The following is a 23,039-nucleotide window of genomic DNA, read 5'->3' as shown; positions in this document are numbered from 1 at the left end:
GACGCTCAAAGAATTTTGACCACAGATAACTTCCACAAAGCGCATTTAAAACATCCTTGCTGGGAGATATCCATAACGCGGCATCTCTGAACGTCCCAAGCATACCCAACTTTATTGAAAACCCCATTCGGAGTCCCTCTATGTGACAGAGGAGCACAGCACAAAAGCAGCATCGTCCTTGTTTCCTTTCTGCTGCTCAATTATACTATCATGAGCCAACTAGCTCACCAATCAGAGGAGTTTCGGTAGTCGGATGATCATAGATTTATGCAATATACTCCTACAGGCCGCTGTATTCGGACTTTGTCATGTGCCGATAACGCTTGCAACCATCCAAAAAATCATTCCCTTGCTTTTGCGATTGTCGTTCTAAGCAAATGTTTACCACACTAATAATTTGCAATTACATCCAACCAAAAGTTTTCAGCACACAAACCCAGTGCCTTTCTACCCTTTCTTTCAATAAATGCTTCCCCACCACATAAACATACTTACTGCACTGGCTGTCCCAACCATTACCGATAGCAAATTTCAATCATGCAAGTTCCAACTGAGTCTGGGTCACTACAGTTAAAGGTGCCCTGCGACGTAGATAAAGCATGGGGTCTTTATTCTTTGTATGCAGAGTAAGGGACATTGTGAGTCCCGAACGCGCAATGAGATCACCGAAATCATAATATTTGATATTTTAATCTTCGCTAGAAATGCTTGTTTCGAGCCGATGGTGTCGCAACGCAGCGGCCATTTGCGGCAGCGGAGATGAGGTGGCATACAGATAGGGCGCTGCATTTCTCATTGGTTGGGCGTCCAGTTTGCATATTGTTCCTTTATACTTGCGAAATGAATCCAAAATATTATGTCTGTGAGCACTGAAAGCTTTTCGCATGCCACAAAAACTGGAAAGAAGCAGGGAAAGCGAACGAAAACTAACAAGAATACAGCTAGGGGCGACACTTTCCATTCCGCTTCAAACGTTTCGTGGCGGCCAGCGCTGTTCAAAAAACGTTGGCTCAAAACAGAAAGCGCGCGCAGATGCAGCAATAATATGTGTTCTGTATACCTATTGCAATTCATGAAAACCCCAAAACAATGTCACGTATTCATTAACCCTTTACAATAAAACAAATTTTTCCTTCCAGAGGATTTCATTAAGAAGAGGAACAGCCGGCCTATTTGCACTTCATGCTCGCATCGAAAGCGCAATTCAGAGTTCATTCAAAACACTGAAATCCCCCGGTCAGTCTGATGAAGCATGGAATAATTGTACTCCTATACTTTGATGTTTATAGCCCAAGACAGCTGCAGCCTAAGGATGTGCTAACATTGGCCACAGTGCTCAAGTTCATTTTGTCCGCACAGGCGGTGAATTACCATGTCACCGTGGCCAAGCCTACCTTGCTAATGTGAGAGCAGTGAAAACAGCAGCACAGCGTGTGAAAGGAGCGTTGAGAGCATAGAAACTCAATGGTTGAGGAGTCTGCTCCACAATTTGTGAAAGCGAAGTACTGTCCCCCAGTGGGTGCAGTAAAAATTTGGAGCACAAGCTTAAGGGGGGACGAGGGTCTTAAAACTTTTTTATTTGTGGCCAGAATCTCATGAAATTTTGCACACAGATGCATTTTTCTCTTCTGATTCCAAATATGTAATCATAACTGAGGTGGTGGTCTTAAATCCTGCAAAGTCTAGAATGTAATTAGGTAATTTCTTACGCAGCTTTAAGAAACTTTCTCATTGCATTTTGTTTACATGGATCGATAGCGAGTTGGTTGGTTGGTTGGTTGGCCTCGAGTAGAATGGCACATACCCACTACGGGGGAGTGGCCAAGACACAGGCGGTGAACTGTTGGAATGATTAGGAGCTTTAGAGGAAAAGGAGAATTAATAGGGTATAGGCTGACAGATTGGACGACGCAACGAAAGGGGTCCTGTTAGCTGGGAGATCGAAGATGGGAGGACGGCATAATGTGCAGATTTGAATGCAACATCTGGAATGGTTCAATTTTGTATTGACTGAAAGAGAGGCAGAAAAAAAAAAAAGTTCCCATACCCGATGACATTCTTCGTTTTTCTCTAAAGGCATGTCATCCTCACATAATATGTCGAGAGAAAAAAGTCGCAGTATTTGACACTGCAGCTCGTTAAGCTAATTGTAAATTGCTATTTATACATGGCCTAAATGAAAAAAGTAAGAATGTCATCGGGTATGGGAATTCACTGGCTATCAATTCAAGTAATTAAAAGAAACAAAATGCAATGAGAAAGTGCATTAAAGCTGTGTAAGAAATTACCTAATTACACTCTAGAATTTAAGATAACTTTTGATCTATGACCGTCAGCTCAATTATGACTACATTTCTGAAATCAGAAGAGAAAAAAGCATCTGTGTGCAAAATTTCATGAGATTCTAGCCACAAATAAAAAGGTCAGTTTTAAGACCCTCGTCCCCCCTTAATAACTTCTGTCCGATTTCCTGCAACAGGATCAGTGCAGATAATGCAATGAATTTAATGCCAAGGCTCCAACGGACAGCAGAGGGGTGGAGAAAGCGCTCCGCACTGGTGAGAGAAGCATCAGAGTTCTTGATGAGCATAGTTAGCATCGCAAGTTTGGCTAATTGATATACTAAATGCATAATTAATGTAATATTCAGATAAAATACAAAAAGGTGCAGACTCGCGAGTTTGATGAAATGTACACAAAAAATGGTGCATGCATCATTTTTCTACAAGGGAACAAATAGCAATTTTTCATGTTCTTGTACGTCATCCCTGTCTGAACTATGAGAGTTCGTACATTCAGAAAGGTGCACCAGATTGGTAACTTAAGCACTGCATATTATCAGAAAAAAAAAAAATTCAGGGGGCTCTTTGTTGACCTAAAGTGCGGCGAGGCAAAAGCCTTTAGCGCAGTGTTGCTGCTTGTGTCACTGATGTGTGGTTAAGATATTAAGTACACAACTGTTGGTGAACCTTAAATGCTGGAGACACTGGAGGGCATCTGGGAGGCATCCGTCTGATTTGACACCTTTCTGCAAACACTCTCCAGCGTCCTAGCCAAGGAGAACTACATATGCGTTGGTAGGAAGTAGCGTGGCCATTAGCACGCTCGGCTGCGGAACGGAAGGATGGTGGTTCGAATCCCATCGTGCACAAAGATTCTTCTCTAGTCTCACTAGAAAAGCTTGAGACCTCTGCTGACAACCTTCCGTCATCAATGATGAGGCATTGAAGGCTTTTGCCTTAATAATGGGTGTATTAGCATGCAATCTGCAACGCCATCTTCTCAGGAGATGAACATGCTTCAGTGGTTAACAGTTTGGCGGTATATTCACGTGCGAGGACATATATGGTTGACATGGCGCATGTACACAGCTTTAGTGTTGTGTAAACCGATGTGCATACTTGCAACAACTCGGTTGTATGTTCAGTGCCAGTGTGTGCCCCTTAGTAAAGTCAATGCTTCCTGTTTTTCACATCTGCCAACATTGGTATTACTATGCCGCAGAGAGCTTCTACCTCAATATCCCTATTTTTAAATTTGTGATCGGTTTCCCTGAAACACCTGATATACAGAAACCACTACTATGCCATCAAAACGTGCAATTTTGCAAACGGGAGAAACGTGTGTGGCACTCTCTGCACTGGGAATTAACCCAAAGATTAGTGTTAAACTTGATACAAGGCACCAAACAGACAAGTCCAGCACCTTGTTCATCCTCTCAATAAATATGTCCCCCACCTCCACAAACCTGCTCATTATACTGGTTGTTCCTAACATATGCTGGACTTGCACAGTGTTTACACTTCGCAAAACAAATACAGACCACTGCTTACACAACTGACATTCAATGGTTGTGACATATTTCCAAAAAGATGCAGTGGCACTGATATTAGTTTTAAGCCCTCCACTACCAAAATTTAGTTTAGTACGGGAGGCTCAAAGGTATTGGTGCATGCCTACACTCATTTCATCACTTAACATGTTCGATTAGCTGTGTCACTGACGCACGTAAAAGGTGCAAAAACTAAGCTTAATTAGTGTTCCTGGAGCAAAGGAGCTTGGCCACCAAAAAGGTACCAAACATAACCAACATGGGAACCACATGGCTTCCGACCATCCATTCAAAATGAAGACCAGAGTTCATGAGTACAACCATGAGTTTCATTTACAATGAAATGGCTTGTTTTAATGTTGCGATGTTAGTCAAACAGGCCGAAACCCATGTCGTCGTCCTCCTCAGACTCTTCCTTCTTTTCCTCTTTCTTGGCCGATTCTGTAAGACAAAGAGGGGGGGGGAATAAGTTGAACAATGCAAAGCAAGTATTGTCTAAAAAGTGACAAAATTGTGAAAACAAATTGCACAGGTCAATAACCCATGCAATATTCGTCACCAATGCATGATGACTGAAATCATCATGTACAAACAAATCTGGCCGTGCCTAGCACTTATGCTACAATAAAATTAATGAAACAAATTACTAGAACAACGGTGCACCTTATAAACTTATTTAAAATATGACAAGTCCAACACTGAAATCCTGAACACACAGTGCACTAGTTTTCTGCAGCAGTTTTATAGCAACAGTTGTTAACGGAAGTTCCCTAGGGTGCTCACACAGGTGAGCAAAATACTGAATATGTTGGCTGCACGCAGTGCCGGAATGCCATTTACGAGAAAACCCTAGCTGCAGCGAAATAAGCTGTACAGAACAAAGGCACTTCGGAATGGCTCAAAGCGCACCTGGCATGGTGATCAGTTAGGCGCCTGTCTAACCACCTCGCGGTAAATACAGACGACTGTTGTACGCTGCTATTAAGACAAGGGTAGAGCAATGCCTATGCCCAGAAAAGTATGCACTGCACCCAAGGAGTGGGAGGTCAAAACAAAAGCCCGTTGATAAAAGCTGTCAGTGAGGGATGCCAGAGATGCGGTGCAAGTGACAAGATCATTATCAAGTGCACAGCACTCCTATAGCTATTGCAGCGTTAGATGCACTTCAGCCTGACTGCCAAGATTAACTGTCCTATTCTCTTGTACTCTGGAATTTCCCGACCCAACTTAGAAATTAGGCACTTCAAACCGAAGCCTTTAACCAGTAAAATGGAAGCATGCAATGAGACATTAATATTGTGCCAGCACGTGATGGCCAAATGCTGTTTCCACTCGAGCAGTCAGACGAGTTGAACAATTCGTCCTTAAAGTGCAGCAACGGAGTTACCACACGTCCTTAGCTAGGGCTAGTCATCGCAACTCCAGATGCTAGAATATGCAGGCCTACTCAGCACCTCCTTTATAGCAACGAGTGTTCCCCTAATAGCCACTGCCACGGCTACCAACTGCCTGCCCTGTTCCATGGTCTTCCAGAACGTTCCAAGGGAAAAAAGGTATTGGTAACAAAGCGGTATAACTCATGACCAATGCTTTTAAGTTCGTCCCAGGTGTGGACACTCACCCTTTGGAGCTGCTGCACCACCACCGGCAGCCGCCGCAGGGGCGGGCGCTGCGGCAGCAGCTGCACCACCACCAGAGGGCATGGTAGCCAGCTTTTCCTTGCCTGCAGAGAAAAGTAAAAAAAAAAAGGGGGGGGGGGGGACACAAGTTTATGACCAGCAGCTCATAGGCCTGTTTAATTAATGAAAATCTGGCTAACTACCATGCACAATAACGATAAACGATATAGCGGTCTCTCTGCATCAAAGGCAGAGGCTGCAAGGACAACGGACCAACACCCCAAAAGATGCTCAGCGACATGGTGCACCAAACCTCATTCCTTTAGCTGGAATTTTGCAAAGACGTTGAACTTGCTGCAAAACTTGTCTATTAAAGATTAACCTCCCTCTCTCTCATGACACGCTGCCCTTCACCTTTATACCCCAAGCAAAAAGGCCATTTAAAGCTAAACCAGAGAAGCTATATTTTCCACTATTCTCACGGCAGTGAAACGTCTATGTCCGCGGTAACTGGAGCCGCCATACTTTGTGGACCACGGTAGCCGAGAGCTGAGAAGCAGCAGCAAAAGCACATGCCCAGTAAGCATGGCCAGCTGCTCGTTCCGCAAACGCCCTTGGTGCCATACATTCTCACTGGTTGTAATCGGCAGTACTTTCTTGCACCACTCAAGCGCTCTCAACAAGTTTGCTCATAAATGTACACTGCTCCACACATTTGCCCGAGGCACTTGAACAGCGTGCTCCAACAGGTGTTTCATACATCTACTGCTGCCTCCCACACTCAAGTGAGTTCTTTGCAGCCTGAGCCCGGGGTCTCGAAGTCGCAATTCATACGAAAGTGCACGCAGAACAGAACGAAGCTGCGAACCCTAGCCTGACTGCAAATGATACTAATGACCACTGATGTGTTCTGTCTGCACGGTCTAGATGTGTGTGTGTGTATAGCCAGCCGAGCCATAAGAGTACAGGCTAACAATTCAGAGAAGATTTTACTAAAATAATTGATGTATTCTTCATGGCTCTTGCATGCATTCCATGTAAACAAAGGTAACGTATGGTGAATAATGCATGCCTTACAACAATTAGTAAATACCCCAACGAATAATGGCTCATAATTCCAGTCAGCTCAATTGCAAGGTATCTGTATGGAACACCCTCCTCTGCTCTTTCCCGTCTTCCCTTCCTTTTCTCCATGCTACCTTGCCAGATTACACAATCACCTACAGCACACACAACACTGCAATTGGCTGGCCCTCACTGGAGGGCCTCATCAATTTCAGTCAGCTGAGATTCTTCAACATGTCGACATCACAGAGCAAGTTTTCGCCACCACTGACATGCAGGCACCACGGCTGGGATTCCATTCCACAACCTTGGGCTCAGCAGTTAAATGCCACAGCTGTTCCAGTGGGCCGACTAATGGAACGAGTGTACAAGTGCAAAGCCAACAGATTGATCAAGATGAAATGCGTTCACACACGATTTGCTAAGCATTGGGAGCAGCGCACTTCACAGCAGTTTGTTGTACATGCACATGAGCTCCAACATGGGCATGTGCTGGCTCTGCACTCTTCAGCACGCCATCTGAGTAACATGTTTCAAGGAACTTAACAAGTGATTTGAGGTTGTCACACAAAGCAGAGTTCTTGTTCATTGTAAACCATGTAGGCATGCTTTTCTACCTACTCTGCAACAGGCATTGTGGTGTATGACTGTGTAAGTTAAGGTATGCCACCAACTTGCCCTGTGAGCAGCGAGTAGTGACATTCGTCAAATTGCCTGTCCAATCCACATTTATACTAGAACCGGTGATCAATGATTACGCTGATAAAAACATAAGCACAAGGCGAACTAACTGCCAAACAGTCCGGTTCTAACTCGACTGCAACTTGGGCCATATTTATGGATAACGCTCTCGCCACTGCATAAACTCACAAACTACCTCTACGCTAACAACTCGAAATTCAGTTTTCATAACGCACACTCTCAAAGACACGGCTTCCCTTAAGGATTCAGTGTAGTGATCAGTTCGTCACGAGAACGTTTGCTCACCCTTCGCGATTACTTCGTCGACGGACTTCCCCTTCAGCTCGCTGATGACCTTCTTGAGTCTTTCGGAGTCGGACTCGATACCGACACTGCCCAGGATCTTCTCAATGTCGGCGGCGGATGGGTCCTTGTTTCCGCCCATGGAGGCCAGCAGGTAAGCGGCGACGTAACGCATCTGAAACGTCACAGTGCTCATTCGGTCATCAAGCTCGAGTCAGAAACTTACGCAGCAGGGGCGCGATTACGAGTCGCTCAAAATCGTCTCAATCGGAAAGTGTCTCAAAAAGTGTCTCCAGATCAAAATTTGGGTGCAGATTACTTGATGGTCCATAAAGAATTCCGGAAAAGCTGTGGAGACGACACACGGAACGCGGCATTCTTTCTATGTGTCGTTAGTTGTGCTGCTTTACTGAGCATATCACCGCCTTCGCAGAACTACCAAGCGCGTGTTCTTCAGGTTTTGCCCAAGCACTGCGCCGTGGGGGGCTAACACAGGCATAACACGTGCCAGCCGACTGCCATATGCTGACTGGATTCGCACTCTTCCTGTTTCATAATAAGCTTCAACGCCAAGACCAAGACAACTCACGCAGTTTTAACCTTACACTTGCATTAGAGAGGTGAGAAAGCTGCTCAGCATACGAGCTTCACATTAGCGGCTTCGCATTACACACCGCTCGTCCCGCCAACCGTAACAAGCATAGTTAAACAGTAATTCTAACAACTGTAGTATTAAAGAAGAGAATGAATTGTGCAAAGCATGAAAGAACCTGCTTTGTCATGCGGCGACGACGACGCAGTCCCAATCTATCCCAGAGTCGGACGTAACACTTCGCCTACGCTCGGAAGCAATGCAGCCAAGAAACTAAACCACTACCACCTACCCCCTAAATACAAACAACTAGTGTTCATTTGGATAAAGTGATCCAAGGATTGGTAAAGTGCAGTTTATTTACAGGTAGGACAGCGTGCATGCAGCACGCCACAGTCCGCGCGCGCAGCACACGTGTTGATCAGCTTAGGCTTAATGGATCACAGATGGGACATTCACTTTTTAAAGTAATCAGCAATTCAGCGTTAAATTCAGCACTATCGGCAAAACGAAGACAAAGCTATCTTCTAATGTGACAACTTATAACCTGTTGGGCAAACATTAAAATGCTGTTAACTTACGTTTTAAGTCTCGTGGACACGAAACGTCTTCCACACCGCAACACAAAAACGATGAAAGGGAAGAGGAAGTTCGCAAAACGCCGGTTCTCGTTTCGACGCCAGGTGTCGCAAAGCTCCACAAATTATATGTATTTAAATAAAAATATTGCATATAAATAACGCATACAACTAAATAAAAACACTATTATTTTATAGTAAAACAAATTTATTGCAAGGTTTTAATAAATTTTTACAAAGAAACGTATTTTTGGCGCTAGTGAATAGCCAACTTTAGGGTGCCTCGATGCGCGCGCCCCCGCTTAGGGTAAAGCCACCCTTTGAACCACTGGGCGGCGGGCGCCTGTTTTCGCGCGCTCCCCCGCTCCCTCGGCTATAGTGAACTAGAATATTTCTAGTGGCGCGACCGCCTCCGCTGCAGAGGGCCTCGAGCGGAAGAAAGTTGCGGCGGCGCTGTAGTCGCCCGCACTTGAAAGCGCGTCAGCCGCGGCACCTTTCAGGCGGCCGTCGCGCTTGCAGGACACCGCTTCCGCCGATGTTTTAGGCGATTCAAGTTTACCACCACGAAGGGATGCAAAACTACTAAGGGACAAAAATGTTTGCTTTCCGCTTTCTGTCCCGTGTAGCTTCGTTGTGCATGTGGAAATATTCCGATGCTGTCGCTGGCGGACCGAAGAGTTCCGTAATTGTCTGGCCGGGGACAGCCGCTTCACATTTCGCGGTGGTATTCGTTGCAGTTTGCCTTGATTAGTATTGACCCTGTTTTATCCATGAACGAGCAAAATGAAAAAAAAAAGTGATTTTGCAAACGCTCACTACGATTCTCGCGGGCGGCTCAGCTGTATAGCTGAATGCAATATACATTCCTCGCTTCGCTCATACTCTTTGTATGGTAAATTTCATCTCACTGATGGTGCGCTTCACACAAAATATGTGCTTGCGTCCTCGCTTTCAAGCGCCAATAAATACGAAATAAAAAGGATTCCCTGTCTATGATCAAGATACCACCGACCATGAGACAAGAGCACATAAAGAAGGTAGTTCGATCGCCGTAAGTGAAATGAAACGGCGATTAATATTGTCTCCTTACTAGCATTTTGAAAGAAATACGCTTTGTCAAAATGTTAAAATTGCTCTCCGTGACTCATACGACCTCCTCCCTCTGTAACCAGCCTCGGAACTAGCTGCGGCATTTAATTACGCCGAGTCGTGGCGCTATTCTATTTGTGCTGCGTGCGTGCGTGCGCACGCGCGGGGCAGGGGACGTGACGCACCTGAATACCCTGTGTGGTACTGGATACATGTTCTTGGTTTATTAGGGAGATTCCATTATTTTTCAAAGCATTTAATATCTTCATCTATGCTTCTGTATCACAAGGAATTTGCACTGCACTTACTACTACTACTTGGTACGCACAGGTGCTTGGCACAGTCATGAACAACAAACAAAGTTTTCACAGACCACAACAATGAGTTTTACTGCACAATATGTCCACTTTTAAGCCGACCACTGCACAACAGCTTGGTTGATATGTGATCATCATATGCGACTAAGCTTTAAATGCTGGTGCGACTTTCTGCGTGCTGCATCACGAGACTTATTCAAGCCTTTAACATAAAAGTGCATGCGGGTCACCACATAAAATCCAATCATGTTGGCTGTAAGTGTTTGGTTGTGCTCCTCACATCCAATAGCTGCAATGTGCTTGTTATGTATGACAGCCAGCACATCCATGATGCTGTCGTGATGGAGCTTGTTCGAGCTGAAGCAGCCTGTAAATATATCTTCAAGGTTGGTAATAAGTTTTATAGAGGGATAGAGCAAGCCACCGAAGTCACAGGCTCTTGTGAATACTGCTGCGTTCAGCATCTTTCCTTCCGAGGCAGGTAGTAGCAGCACGCTCCTGTGCTGTTCTCGCGTAGCCAGTTGTGCAACCTGGTGCATAACAGTGGTTTAGCCGTCGCTTGGGAGGCATCGTAAACACTGATGCAGAAAACGCACGCACGGAGCAACACACCACGACGCAAACAACGACACGCAACTGCGGGAGCAGAAGGCGCGCGCAGTCGCTTCAAGTGCGGGCGACGACAGCGCCGCCGCTACTTTCTTCCAAAGCAGGGTACGCGGCGCACAACAGGAGGCGCCTCCGCTCGAGCCACTGTAAAACTTCTAGTACACTGTACCTCGGCGCTTTATCTAGCGCAGTCTACATCAACCGTCAAACGCAAATAATAGCGCAAATCCAAAGACAAACTATCGGCAACGGGCAGAAGACTACTGAGCAGATACGGCGGTGGAGCTACCATAAAGACGACACAAAGCGCGGAGACGATACCGAACGAATACAGAAACACCATCAAAGTAGCACCGATACCCAGGAATATGTACCCGAACCTACACATGGTGCGAAGGGAAGCAAGAGCAGAATATATACAAAGAACACTGGCAACTAGAAACGACACAGTGCACGTAGACGCCGCTACATACACTGAGGACAGAAACCACAAGAAAAGCAAAGTGGCAACTGTGATCACCTCGGATAACTCGGACCTAAAAGAAATCACAACCGCATCAATCCGGAACTGTACGGTAGTCGAGGCCGAAGAGGCAGCCGTGGCTCTAGCGGCAGCGGAGGGCTACCGATCCAACGTGTCCATAACCATACTCACACACTCACAAGCTGCATGCCGCAACTACCTAAACGGCAGAATCAGCCACAGCCCTCTCCGCATCCTCCGCTCAAGTGGCAAAACCGAAAACAACCAGGCCAAACACACGATAGTTTGGGTGCCGGGACATACCGACCTTACAGGAAATCAGGAGGCGGATAGGATAGCTCGAAGGTACGCAACAAACCGAGCATCCAACAATCCCGACCCCGCTGAGGAACCCGAGCCGGTAGCCCAAAGCTATACAGAGATGCTAAACTACTAGAGAGGGATCAGACGAAAATACCCGCCCCCACACAAACAACTAAATAGAGAAGATGCCGTAGCATGGCGACAGTACAAACGGGAACATTCCCATGCCTAAACGTGCTAAGCAAAATCTACCCCACGCAGTACGAGAGCAAGTTTCCGTGGTGTGGAGACAAACCAACCCTATACCGTACCACATGGGCTTGCCAGAAAATAGACGAGCTAGCCATAATAGAAAACCCGAGTGCGGAACTGTGGGAGAGGATGCTATCCAGCGACATCCTGAAAGTCCAACAAGGACTATAGTTAGGCGTGCACGCAGGGCAGCTACCCTCAGCGGAGCCCTGGACTATAGGGGAACCGACCCTGAAAAGAAGATGGAAGACTCCATCTGAAGCCGCAAAAACCACTGTAAAATAGAGCAAATAAACATTTTCCATCACCACCCGCTCCCTCCGCCATTGTGTTGTCCGCGTCGACCTCGCCGCTCTGCTGTCGTGCAGGTCACTGCTGCGTGCCTGCGCTCGCCCCGCTTTCATCACCGTGCAATGTCTGGATGTTGTGTTCCTGTGCTCCAACCATGCGAGAAATGGTTGGAGGATGTTCCATTTTCCAAGAGATCAGAAAAGGAGGCTTTAATGGCTGGTCCAGATCAAGCGTGACAAGTGCCAACCGATGAACTCCTCATGTGTCTGTAGTGTAAGTGCCGCATGTTGGTTCAGTGCTGTTTTTGTTAAGATTTATCTGATGCGTTTTTAGCAATTATATTAAACTTCGTAGTTAAAATTAACTAAAAAAAAAGTGAACAGAATTAAATGCTTTCAATTGAGGGAGGTGTGATGTAAAATAAATTTTCAACCCCCCCCCCCCCCCCCCCCCCCCACGCAGTGGATTGTGGCATTTTTCAAGTGATTTGTTTGCCTGGAGATTAAACATGCATAGGAAGGACAACAACGGGTCTGCCAGTACCCACGATGGTATGCTGAATATGCCTTGACATAACTGTCATCGAGATTTAACTCATATCTTAAAAGCGGTCCAAAACTTTTTATTGCATGCTCCTCTGCTTAGTAACAGTTCCCTTCATTGTAATCTGTCACAAATATCGGTAAATAAACGTTTTCAGGAATTTTTTTTCCTCTGCTTCTCTAGGAGGATGGTTGCTTGACACTAAGCTAGCTGATGATGCAAATTTATGTTGGGGTGGAGTGCTGTTTCGACACACCAACGGGGTCGGTGCATAAGAGATCAGTTTTGATTCTAGAGAAGCTTCACTGACATAACTGGCGCATATCTTGCATACCCGCTTTCCTTAATACTGTCCATGCCTTGACGTTGGCTGCTTGTCCCGTTTTTAAAAGCAGAAGGCTCTCCAACAAGATTTAGTATTCTATTCTCATGTAAAACAAAAGCGTACCGCAAGATTCCTTATTTTTCTTATCTTAAGCGCCCGCAAGAAGCGAGCAGCCCTCCCCCCACGAGAACAAAACCTGCATGCCGCGGGCACAAGAATGGCGGCCGCCGTAGCAGACAATGCAGCTGTCCTCACCCCGAGTGGGGGCGCGCGCTTCGAGGCACCATAGCTAACTATCTCAACCTAAAGGTAAAAAATTTAAAAGCCGCAAAAAAGTATTACACTCGTTCTTATATGAGTAGAGCACAATAACTGTTAGTAAACAATATAAGTAAAATATACTAATACGAAAACAAAACTAAAAATAAAAGTGCTGCAATCCTGTAATTATGGTAACTTTCTCGACCGCGTGACCAAAAAGAATGACAAGAGTGAAACTACGGTGAGAAGAAGAAGAGCCACAAAGGGGCAAAAGCCTAACGGCACTACACAGCCAACGCAGGTGCTGTATTCCGAGCATCACAAGTGAAACTAGGAGCTTGGCTAATGAGTTCACTTTACATGTATGCAAAGAACTACATAATATAACAGTCTGTCTCAGCCAGTATGCGAAATTTACAGCAGACACTTTCTCAAAATTACGACACACTGTAGCTTGAAATCTGCACAGGGACTGGGAGGAGGCAAAATGTGATGTTAAAGATACATTCTATCGTATAACTGGCCTGCATTTCGATGAAGGAGATACGCAAAATGCCCGAGCACTCAGTTGTAGGTTTGCTCTGTGAATTGCAGTAATCAAAATTTTCTAAGCAATGTTAGTACAGAAGGAGGCCTCTAAGCTACACTTAATTCAAGAAGGTTCAAGCTGATAAAAGTTAAAAGTTATGCAAACATAAGCACGACAAAACTCATCAGACTAGTCATTATTAAGAAGCCATTTTCCAGCCAAGTATAGTTCCATCACAGTAAGCAGAATAGCTTGCAGAACACTTCATAAAAGCTTTGTGAAGAAAGCACAATGGCGTGAATAACCTTAGTAGATTTGTGGCTTGTTGGGCTTGCTGGCGCCTATAGCTAATGAAAAGAAATTACAGCACAACAGAAGATGACAAAGTGGGAAATACTTTTTTCCTCATTCGACACTTTATCCTAGCGTTCATTCTGTTCGTGTCTTTGTCTTCTTCTATTGCACTGAAGTTTCTTTTCATACACAAGAAATACACAAAGAATCATACACAAGAAACAAGAATGTACAAGAAACAAGAATGTACAAGAGAAGGGTATATACTGGCAAGCACTGCTCTTGCAGTAAATGAGACATTTGTTTTGGGATAGTCTGGTCCATTGAGGTTTTTGCTGGCTTGCAGAGAGTTGGCCTTTCATGGTTGTTGCCTTTTATGCTCTAAATAAGCATCGACTTGCTCTACTCCCAGGCAAGTTAAGCATTGCTGAAAAGAAGATGCCACGCATGGAGAGCCACAGATCAAAGTGATGACAATAATTCTTGCTGTTTAAAAAAATGTTTATTAAATAACTTCTGAACAATGTGTACAATGTCAGCAAAATAGAGTATTCCGGGTGTAAAATAAATAGTTGCTTCTCTTGAAGGCTCTTTTTGACAATGCATTCGTGCGGTGCAGAACACTCAGGAACAGGAAAGAAAACTTAAAAACAATAAAAATAAATAAATAAGCATAAAACCTGCTCAGCACTAACCACAACACTGAAGGACAACAAGCAATACCAGTGGACCCTGGGACATGAAAAGCAGCACAAGTGCAAAAATGTGAAGCAGCGGCACTCTGCATATTTATACACAAGCAAGCGGTGCGTAGGTGATGCAAAAAAAAAATGCCTCAGGAATGGACACCCACTAAAATACTAACCCGCAATGTCTAGATGCTGCATGGAATGAGGTGGTTACTACACTTGGCACTTAGAAGCGACCCTTGAATAAAACTTAAAGCATTGTCTAGCAAGTATGATGCTTGCCAATGTACAGAGTCTATTGCAACATGCTCTCCAGAGATCCATCTTGAAGAGGTTTTCTGAAGAGCCATACTCTGAAGAAATGACAGCCTACAAAAAAGGCCAAGTAGTTCGCGTAGTTTCAGCACCGAAGAAAGCTGCTCTTGAATGAAACTACAGCATTTAGCTTTTGTACTTCCTAAACCTGTCAGCTTTGTCGCACAACAGAGCAGCCTGAGAACAAGAATTGCAAGCTGTGCTTCAAGAAAAAGATGCCTATTGTTCGGCTTCCTTCAGAAGGGACATGAATATGCTCCCTCTTCTCTGTTTCAACTCTGCTGGTGAGCCAGACTCAACAATCTGCCCAGCTTCAAGGACGATGACCTTGTCGAAGTTGAGCAGGCCAGTCACCCGGTGCTGGGAAAAAATAAAGGAAACAAATGCTGCCATCAATAAAGTCATATTTCCCATACAAAGAAAAGAAAACCCCAAACTTTCTATCTTTCCATAAAGCAGGAAGTGAAAGTGATGGCTATAGAGTAGCCTACATTCATTCGTGACCACTGTACCCAGTCCCACGCTAACATATACCACATTTTTCATTCGCCAGCACGTGAACGGAGAACTTTCTTTTTTTTGAACGACATAATGACTACAGCAAACACCACAGAACCTAGAGAAAGTCCCTCAAACGACCAGTGCGAAAAAATGTGCACAAAACTGAAGCTGTGAATGTACTGAATGACTTTGCCCACTCTCTGAGGTAAAGAAAGGTCAGTAATAACAGTGTCACAACACGTTTGCCAGTGGCATCAATGAGCAGGCCTAAATGGCCCAGAACCACTGCAATTACATTTTCACTGACTAAACGAGTGCGGGAGTTTTAATGCAGGAATGCATTTAATATCTATGTGCCCACAAAATCCGTCCTCTCTGAAATTACTGATTGGCCGAGTGCTGCGAGGAGGAATATGAGCACAGGCAAAATGTAGATGTAGCTTCCAGATGCAGCTCTTAACAAAAGGTTTGTGCACAAAGTTCTTCAAAACAACATTTGCGCATTTGTGCAGTCTGATGTGTGTACTTACAGCTATGGCCAAAACAGTTGAATCAGCCCATTCATTGAGGACGGTTTCCTGTATGAGACTGTCCAGGTTTGCATCCAAAGATGACGTTGCTTCATCCAGAACCAGCACCTTTGAGGGTTGCAGCAGTGCCCTAGCAAAGCAAAACAGCTGCACAACAGGCAGAAGAAAAGATTAACAAGGAAAAGGGTTCCAAGATTAAACTTAAAGTCATTGTGAAGGTGTGTTCTAAATGGACTGACATTCACTGCTACTGGCCTCAAATAAAGCAGTATAGAAATTGAGGGGAAAATTGAATTTCACAGCTTAAAATTGCATTTCAGAGCTTAACAAAGGTAAGCAAAATTTACTCAACGAGATGCTAGTAGTTCAGTTGGTAGACCACCAGACACGAAATTGGGAGGTCGTTGTTCGGATTGCACCTATGGCCTCTGTAAAAATCATTACTATTATCTTTTACAAATGAAATTATATGTCCCAAAGTTACAATTATGCTCTCATGGATACCATGGTGGAGACTTCCGGACTAATTCTGACCTCTTGCAGTCAAGCATGTAAAATTAGGCATCTCAGGAAACAGGTATCCAAGATATCTTGGGCACAGGTATGCACAGCTATGTACAGTCGTGCGCAAAAGTGCAGAGACCACGGGAATGGCGATGATTGCGATTTGTCTGTGCATAAAGACGTGTCTGGAAGAAATGGGTAGAAAGACAGGTTAACTTATTTGGTCAGGCACCCTATGCATAACTCGAAAGCAGGCGCTGCGCCGTGAGAAAGCGCTGACGTGCAGTTCTATCAGTTCGCGTGGTCTCTCCACTTTTGCGCATGGGTGTACATGTCTCTCCATAAGGGGAGGGCAGGCAAAGTTTATGGTAGTGTCTGTTCATGTCTTCGGGCAGCAAGGAACAGTATAGGATGAAATTTGCAGCCGCCTCCCCCAAGTTCGTTAGCCCCACTCGCCTCCCATCTAAACACGCTTATGATCCTGGTAACCAGCCATTTCAGTACAGGACAGTTCTTGCATTCCATTTCTCTTGAAACGAGACTGCATTTGCTGAGTATCATTCCTGCTGACAAGACTTCAGCAGAGCTATTATAGAGATCTCCAAAACGGCTGGGTCAAAAATATGCACTAAAGTTTGTACCAATGTGCAAATCACAACACCCAACCTGTTTCTGGCCAATGCTGAAGTTTGCTCCCTCTTCAGATACCTCCCCATCTGGAAAGTAAAAGAAATAAAGCAAAGGCTGCACAATGGAGTACACACATTAGCAGTGTCTGAAGAGATGTGTGGACTTACCTAGACCACCAGCAAGAATAACAACCTCCTTGAGGTGGGCCTTTTCCAGCACATTCCAGAGTTGTTCATCCGTGTGAACCCTTTTTGGGTCCAAGTTTTGCCTGGAACATGGTAGGGACACCACGAAGCTTGAACACCAGACACGTTTGTCTAGAGTGCTTGACCAGTGTGCTGGTGAGCAGGTGAAGTGAATTCTTATTGCAGCTGCTCTGCAAAGGGTAAAGCACTTGTGGCTGTGCAGTTCTCATGTCTACATGTCTACTAGGCTATGCTAGAGCACAAACATTATCAGTGAAAGTCAACGCTTACTTTAGAAATTCGCTTTATTTCCTCCCCTAGGCACCATTCGAGCACTCTAGACCAGTGTGATTGAGTCTGTGCACACACATATATCAATGAATAAAGTTACCTTGATATGGCTAGTGCATGCAGTAGTGAAATAAATGTGGTAAATATAATACAATCTTCAAGACCTTCAAGATTTTTAACAACAAAGTTAATTCATTTCATCCTGCCTAGGATGAAATTAAAAGACTAAACAAATATGGGATGATAACACCCAATACAAGTTGTTTCCCTGTGTTGAGACTAGCATACAAGAAAAGCCAGCATATACAGCAGCACCTAACGTTTTGCCACAAAAGAGTGAAATCTTAGCATGCCTAAAAATGGCAACAAAAGGACTTAGAGAGCAGTCTAGGAAGGCACAACACCCAACTGCAAGAGACAGCAAAAGAATAAAAAACATGAGAGCCATTAAAAGTAACAATTTTCTTTTTGTACAGCTCTGTACTGAGATGTACGCTGCAGAAGTCACCTCCAGAACTACAGACTGCATGTCCCAAATTTTTGTATGTGTGTTTTGGCTGTGAGCCAGATCAGTTTCCCTTGACCTACTCTTGCATGTAGTAGTTGGATATTTTCCTACTGGACACCTTTACAGGTCTTCTAGGATGACGTCATGTATTCTTTGCGTTACCTATATGTTTAAATTAAAGAAACTGAACTTCACAAACTGGATTTTCTTGGCAATCTATATATTTATCAGAACTATACAGCAATGGGTTGCCTTAATGAGGAACACCACTACAACAAGCATAGAAATGCCAAGAAATTAGACCAGAGTGAAGTGAAAATTGCCTTTATCATAATCCTTTACCATAATATTGTTACGGTGCATAGTCGCGATACGAAGACGACATTGTTTGGACGCTCGCCAGTTGACGACGACAAGGACGTGGCAGTTTGTGCTAGGGTGATTTGGTTTTGGTGTGCCTTCTGACTGTGGCCTGTCCCATCTGCTGCTGGGCTAACCCCCCGTAATATTTGGTGGAGGTACACTACCTTTATCATAATAAAAAAGAGTAAACACCTCTCTGCAAAAGGTATGTGAGTATCCTGGCCTTGAGAAATAATTTCTTGACATCAGTAAGGGCAAGAAAAATTATCAAAATGCGTGCACTATAAATAATAGTAGCACTGTTTGCATACATTGCAAGAATATAGTGGTACCTTTCCATAAAGTAAAGGGTAAAATTATTTTGAAAAATGCAGTCTAACTACAGGCAATATACCACACAAGCTAGCACAGCAAACTGAAGTATGAGGATGCTAAGAGCGCTTACGGTTATTCCATCCTGCTTCCAGCAGATAGAGGTAAGAGCAGAAGAGGGGAAGCAAGAGGAAACAGGAAAAGATGACCAAGAGGAGGAAAGAGAGAGAAGGGAAAGGCATGAGACAAAATGTAAACAATTTAGTGAGCGATAATCTATTTCATTCACACCAGATACTGTTACTATAACGCGTTTCTTTAATGTTGTCCATAAATTACTCATTTACGTAACACTGTCCAGGAATGCCTGAGCTGAGCTCTTTACAGCATACAAATGCTTCCCTAAACATATGACTGTGAATGTCTAGATGTCCACAAACTGACTATTCACTAAAAGAGATTGACACATGCAGACAGCAAGCTTCATTGAGCAGCTACATTACAACATCTACACAACACGGCTCAGCTGCAGCTATCACTAGTGTTAATATTTACCAGCCATGAACATTGCTATTTGACGAAAACTGAGGGATTGGTATCACTTCATTAAATGTATTCGCACAAACCTCACTGTTCCAGAAAAAAGAACAGGCTCCTGGGGAATGATGGAGAGGCGAGAGCGCAGCACATCATAGGGAACCAGGGAAATGTCAATGTTGTCGACAAAGATCTTCCCTTCTGAGATGGGAACCATCTTGAAAAGACCCATGACCAGGGATGACTTGCCACTGCCAGTCCTTCCACAGATGCCAACCTTGGGGAAGAATTGCCAATATAAGATCTGCACTGCGCAGTAAATTACTACAGACATAATTTGTTTCATGTGCCACTAGGTACCGTCAAAAACACATCTTGCATGACGGCAAGGTGTGCAACTGATACAATGTGAATCAGCCGGTATAACAGATTCAAGTCGACACAGTGAAAAGCAACAAAATCAAACAACGGCATACAGATCGAATTCTGAAGTCAGAAAGTTGCTGTTCTGGAAGCTAACTGAAGGATATTTCGAAGCCCAAGACATTATCCTATCCACCTGAGAATGAAATAAGCGCATGACGACCTAAGAGCCACCTTAGACACTGGGTTCTTTGACAAAACATATATAATAAAAAAAAGAACCCATAAAAAGTAAATTTTCCGGGGCCTCACCTTTTCACCGGGTGCGAAAGTGACTGAGATGTTCCGCAGTATGGGGTCTAGACCAGCCTCGTAGGTCATGGTGACTTTTTCGAACCGCACCTCACCTTTGCTGGGCCAGTCATCAGGCACTGAAGGACAGACAATGCAAGTCACTGTTACAAAGCATGCTAGAACTTTGAACTTCGCTTTCCACAGTAAGAAATAAATAGGTGCGTGCGTGCGTGCATGCAAGTTGCATATGAATTTCTCTGGGTACCAGGAGAGATTTGAACCTGAAATTGCACATTTGTGAATGCATATCCAGGTAGTTACGGGCCACCACCATTCTCGTTATTTTCATTGTTGGCTTTGTCATAAACCGGAGCACTGTGAGCTTGAGATTATTTCGCACCAGTGATCGATCACTTGCGCTAATCTTTTTAACTTGTGACTGAACATGCTCCTCCACAGAACAGCGATGCATGTGAAATGCTTGTAATTCCTTAAACAAGTGCTACTCACTACAAAGTGCAAAGTGATTTAAAAGTATGCTGCTGGCTGCTACCTTTCCGTACCATTTATTTCAGGCAATGATGTTGTTGTTGCATGGTGTTCAATGTCCCAAAGCAACTCAGGCTATGAAGAGTACCATAGTGGAGGGCTCCAGATAATTTTGACCAGCTGGGGTTCTTTAACATACACTGACATCATACAGTACACAGGTCTAGCATTTCACCTCCATCGAAACGCGACCGCCGTGGCTGGGATTGGACCCACGCCTTTCAGGTCAGCAGCCCAGCACCAAGACCACTGAACCACCGTGGTGGCTTTATTTCAGTGATGCTGCTGTTCTTCCTTATACTTAACGTTTAAGGCATAGTTTCAAAATATTAATGCACTGCTCTAAATTTTGACGAAATGAGATTGAGCAAATTTGGGTCATTTGCCAGTGGGACATGCTGTACCTATGAGTGCAGGTCACAGTGAGTGCAGGTCACATGCATTTAGGCTCAGGTACACTTGGCTAAGTAACATGTAAAGTGTGACAGGTTTTGCCAACTTTTGCAGAAAAGCTGACATGCCTACTTTCGTTCAGCAGCATTTCGTTCATGCTGTAACGGCAAAGTAATAAAAAAAGTGAAGCATTACAACACTTTGACTACATTAATCTGGTGCAGAAAAAAAAGACGAAGTAATATTTTTCTAGTGAATAGGTTTGTTAAATGCAGAATCCCATCACAACAAAGACATACTGTAGCATGACATGACGTGAGCAGCTCTAAATTTACGTAGGAAGCCAGACAGATACAAGCTGTGCAACACACAGAAAAAAAGAAGAGAGAGAACAGAATTCATTCAGTACGTAGCATCATCACAAAAGTACAGGTCATGGCACCAGTTTGTCAGAATCAATGGCGGCTGTTAATAATGCGTTAGCATTAGAAAGGTTTGTTCAAGTGGAAATGGCGACCGCCATCTGTCAGTGGCAGGTGACAACCGGGCTACGAACGAACTTATTATGCTATGTATTTGAACTTAGTTATACTGGCTCAGATAAAATGAGCCTCAGTATGCCACATCGGATATGTTCTGTTTTGTTTATGGGGTTTAACGTCCCAAAGCGACTCAGGCTATGAGAGACGCTGTAGTGAAGGGCTCCGGAAATTTCGACCACCCGTGGTTGCCACATCGGATATAACGACATTTCGCTTGTTAAATTCGGATATAATGAACCCAAAATTGCCACCTCGGATGTAACGAACTTTTGCGTCTGGACCTCGGATGTAATGAATTCAGTGCTGACGTCGGATATAATGAACCTCATTGCGCCACCTCGGATATAACAAAATTTAGTGTGTCACCCTTGGATATAATGAACATTTGGCCGCAACGCATTTGAATGATCCACCGAGTTTTGTCCTGCGACAGATGGTACAACAGAACTGTACACAAAGAGGAAAAATGCCCACCTTGAACTGGTGAAGGAATGCGTTCAATTGGCAGCTGACAGTACTTGGTGACTCGCTCCACTGAACTCATGTACATCTCCACATTAGAGACTTGCCTCACAAGCCAATTCAGGTAGATGGGTACCTGCATGACATGTCAAAAAAGCATCAGTTTTGCATGTGATAAAAAGACATTACAAAAAATAAATTCTTTAGTAAACCCCTGGGTCAATGCTTTGTATGAGTAGCACTGTATTTGCTATGCACAGCCAGGAAAAATGCTGTTTAAAAGTTAGAATGAGATCAAATTTAGCTCATATAATTAGGATTTGGCAATAAATGCTTAGAATTAATAACTACATGGACTGTTACTTATTGGGGTGCCATCTATAAACACATGGATTATCTATAAATGCACCATAAAATAGTAAAAAAGGAAATGATAACAAGGCCAAAGGTGTTGAGGGTTACAAAGGGCTAATAAATCATGAAAAAAAATGACAGATGCACAAAAAACCCAAATCTATTGAATAAAGATATGCACTATGCACCTGAGGTGAAAATTCTGAAGACTGTATTATTCAGGTTAGGTGGTGTTAAATTAGGTAAAATCAATCTGCTATCGAGCAATATCTTGACAGAGGTTACGGTAAAAATGAAATAAGTACTATGAAATGAGGTATAACAGAAATTAGACACTGAATAACACATTTTATTAGTAGACAACAACATTTGGCATTGTCTATAACCAAAGAGCAAATTTAATTTAAAAACCTGCCTCACTAACAAATCTGAGTTCAAAGCCCCTCATCAACTAAACTGAAGCTGGACTATACTGCCAAATCACAACAAAGGATCTAAGAAGGGTCCACTTACAAGCAGTGTGTATGTCATTGCAATACCAACAAAAGATGTGCTGGCTGTTCCTGTAATGGCTGCCGTTACAGAAGATACAGTTGCCAAAAACAGGATCACACCACCTAAGTAGTCCTGAAAAGAAAATGAAAATGTACGTGTGAGGAGGAGAAGAAAGACTTTTACTAAAAAAATATTGAAGACAAACACCATGAGTGGAGTCAGTACAAAGTGAGCAAAGCAAAAAAAAAAACAGTT

The 23,039-nt window shown here is 43.9% G+C and overlaps 2 protein-coding genes across 2 annotated transcripts in view; both read right to left on the bottom strand.

The window, feature by feature from the left end:
• Positions 1–4,159: 4,159 nt before the first annotated feature.
• RpLP2 (ribosomal protein LP2) lies at positions 4,160–8,775 on the bottom strand. The gene is made up of 4 exons (XM_089574562.1): positions 8,674–8,775; positions 7,504–7,675; positions 5,454–5,555; positions 4,160–4,273 (listed from the first exon to the last, which is right to left on the bottom strand). The coding sequence occupies exons 2-4, from the start codon at positions 7,673–7,675 to the stop codon at positions 4,200–4,202; spliced, it is 348 nt and encodes a 115-aa protein (XP_089430688.1). The 5' UTR covers positions 8,674–8,775; the 3' UTR covers positions 4,160–4,199.
• A 5,672-nt stretch (positions 8,776–14,447) lies between these two features.
• The window catches only part of LOC149364608 (ATP-binding cassette sub-family C member 9-like), a 37,242-nt gene continuing 28,650 nt past the window's right edge, over positions 14,448–23,039 (bottom strand). Inside the window, exons 25-32 of the mRNA XM_089574560.1 lie at positions 22,803–22,916; positions 21,948–22,071; positions 20,008–20,126; positions 19,422–19,609; positions 17,304–17,404; positions 17,173–17,222; positions 16,003–16,149; positions 14,448–15,331 (exon numbers count right to left, since the gene is read on the bottom strand). Coding sequence (XP_089430686.1) covers positions 15,191–15,331; positions 16,003–16,149; positions 17,173–17,222; positions 17,304–17,404; positions 19,422–19,609; positions 20,008–20,126; positions 21,948–22,071; positions 22,803–22,916 — 984 coding nt within the window. The 3' untranslated portion in view covers positions 14,448–15,190. The remainder of the gene's footprint in view (positions 15,332–16,002; positions 16,150–17,172; positions 17,223–17,303; positions 17,405–19,421; positions 19,610–20,007; positions 20,127–21,947; positions 22,072–22,802; positions 22,917–23,039) is intronic.

Source organism: Amblyomma mixtum, chromosome 2 (genome assembly GCF_055824585.1).
Source record: "Amblyomma mixtum isolate Tamu chromosome 2, ASM5582458v1, whole genome shotgun sequence".
Lineage (NCBI taxonomy): Eukaryota > Metazoa > Arthropoda > Arachnida > Ixodida > Ixodidae > Amblyomma > Amblyomma mixtum.
The sequence above is the reverse complement of the archived record's forward strand: the minus strand, read 5'-3'. Positions and strand labels throughout refer to the sequence as shown.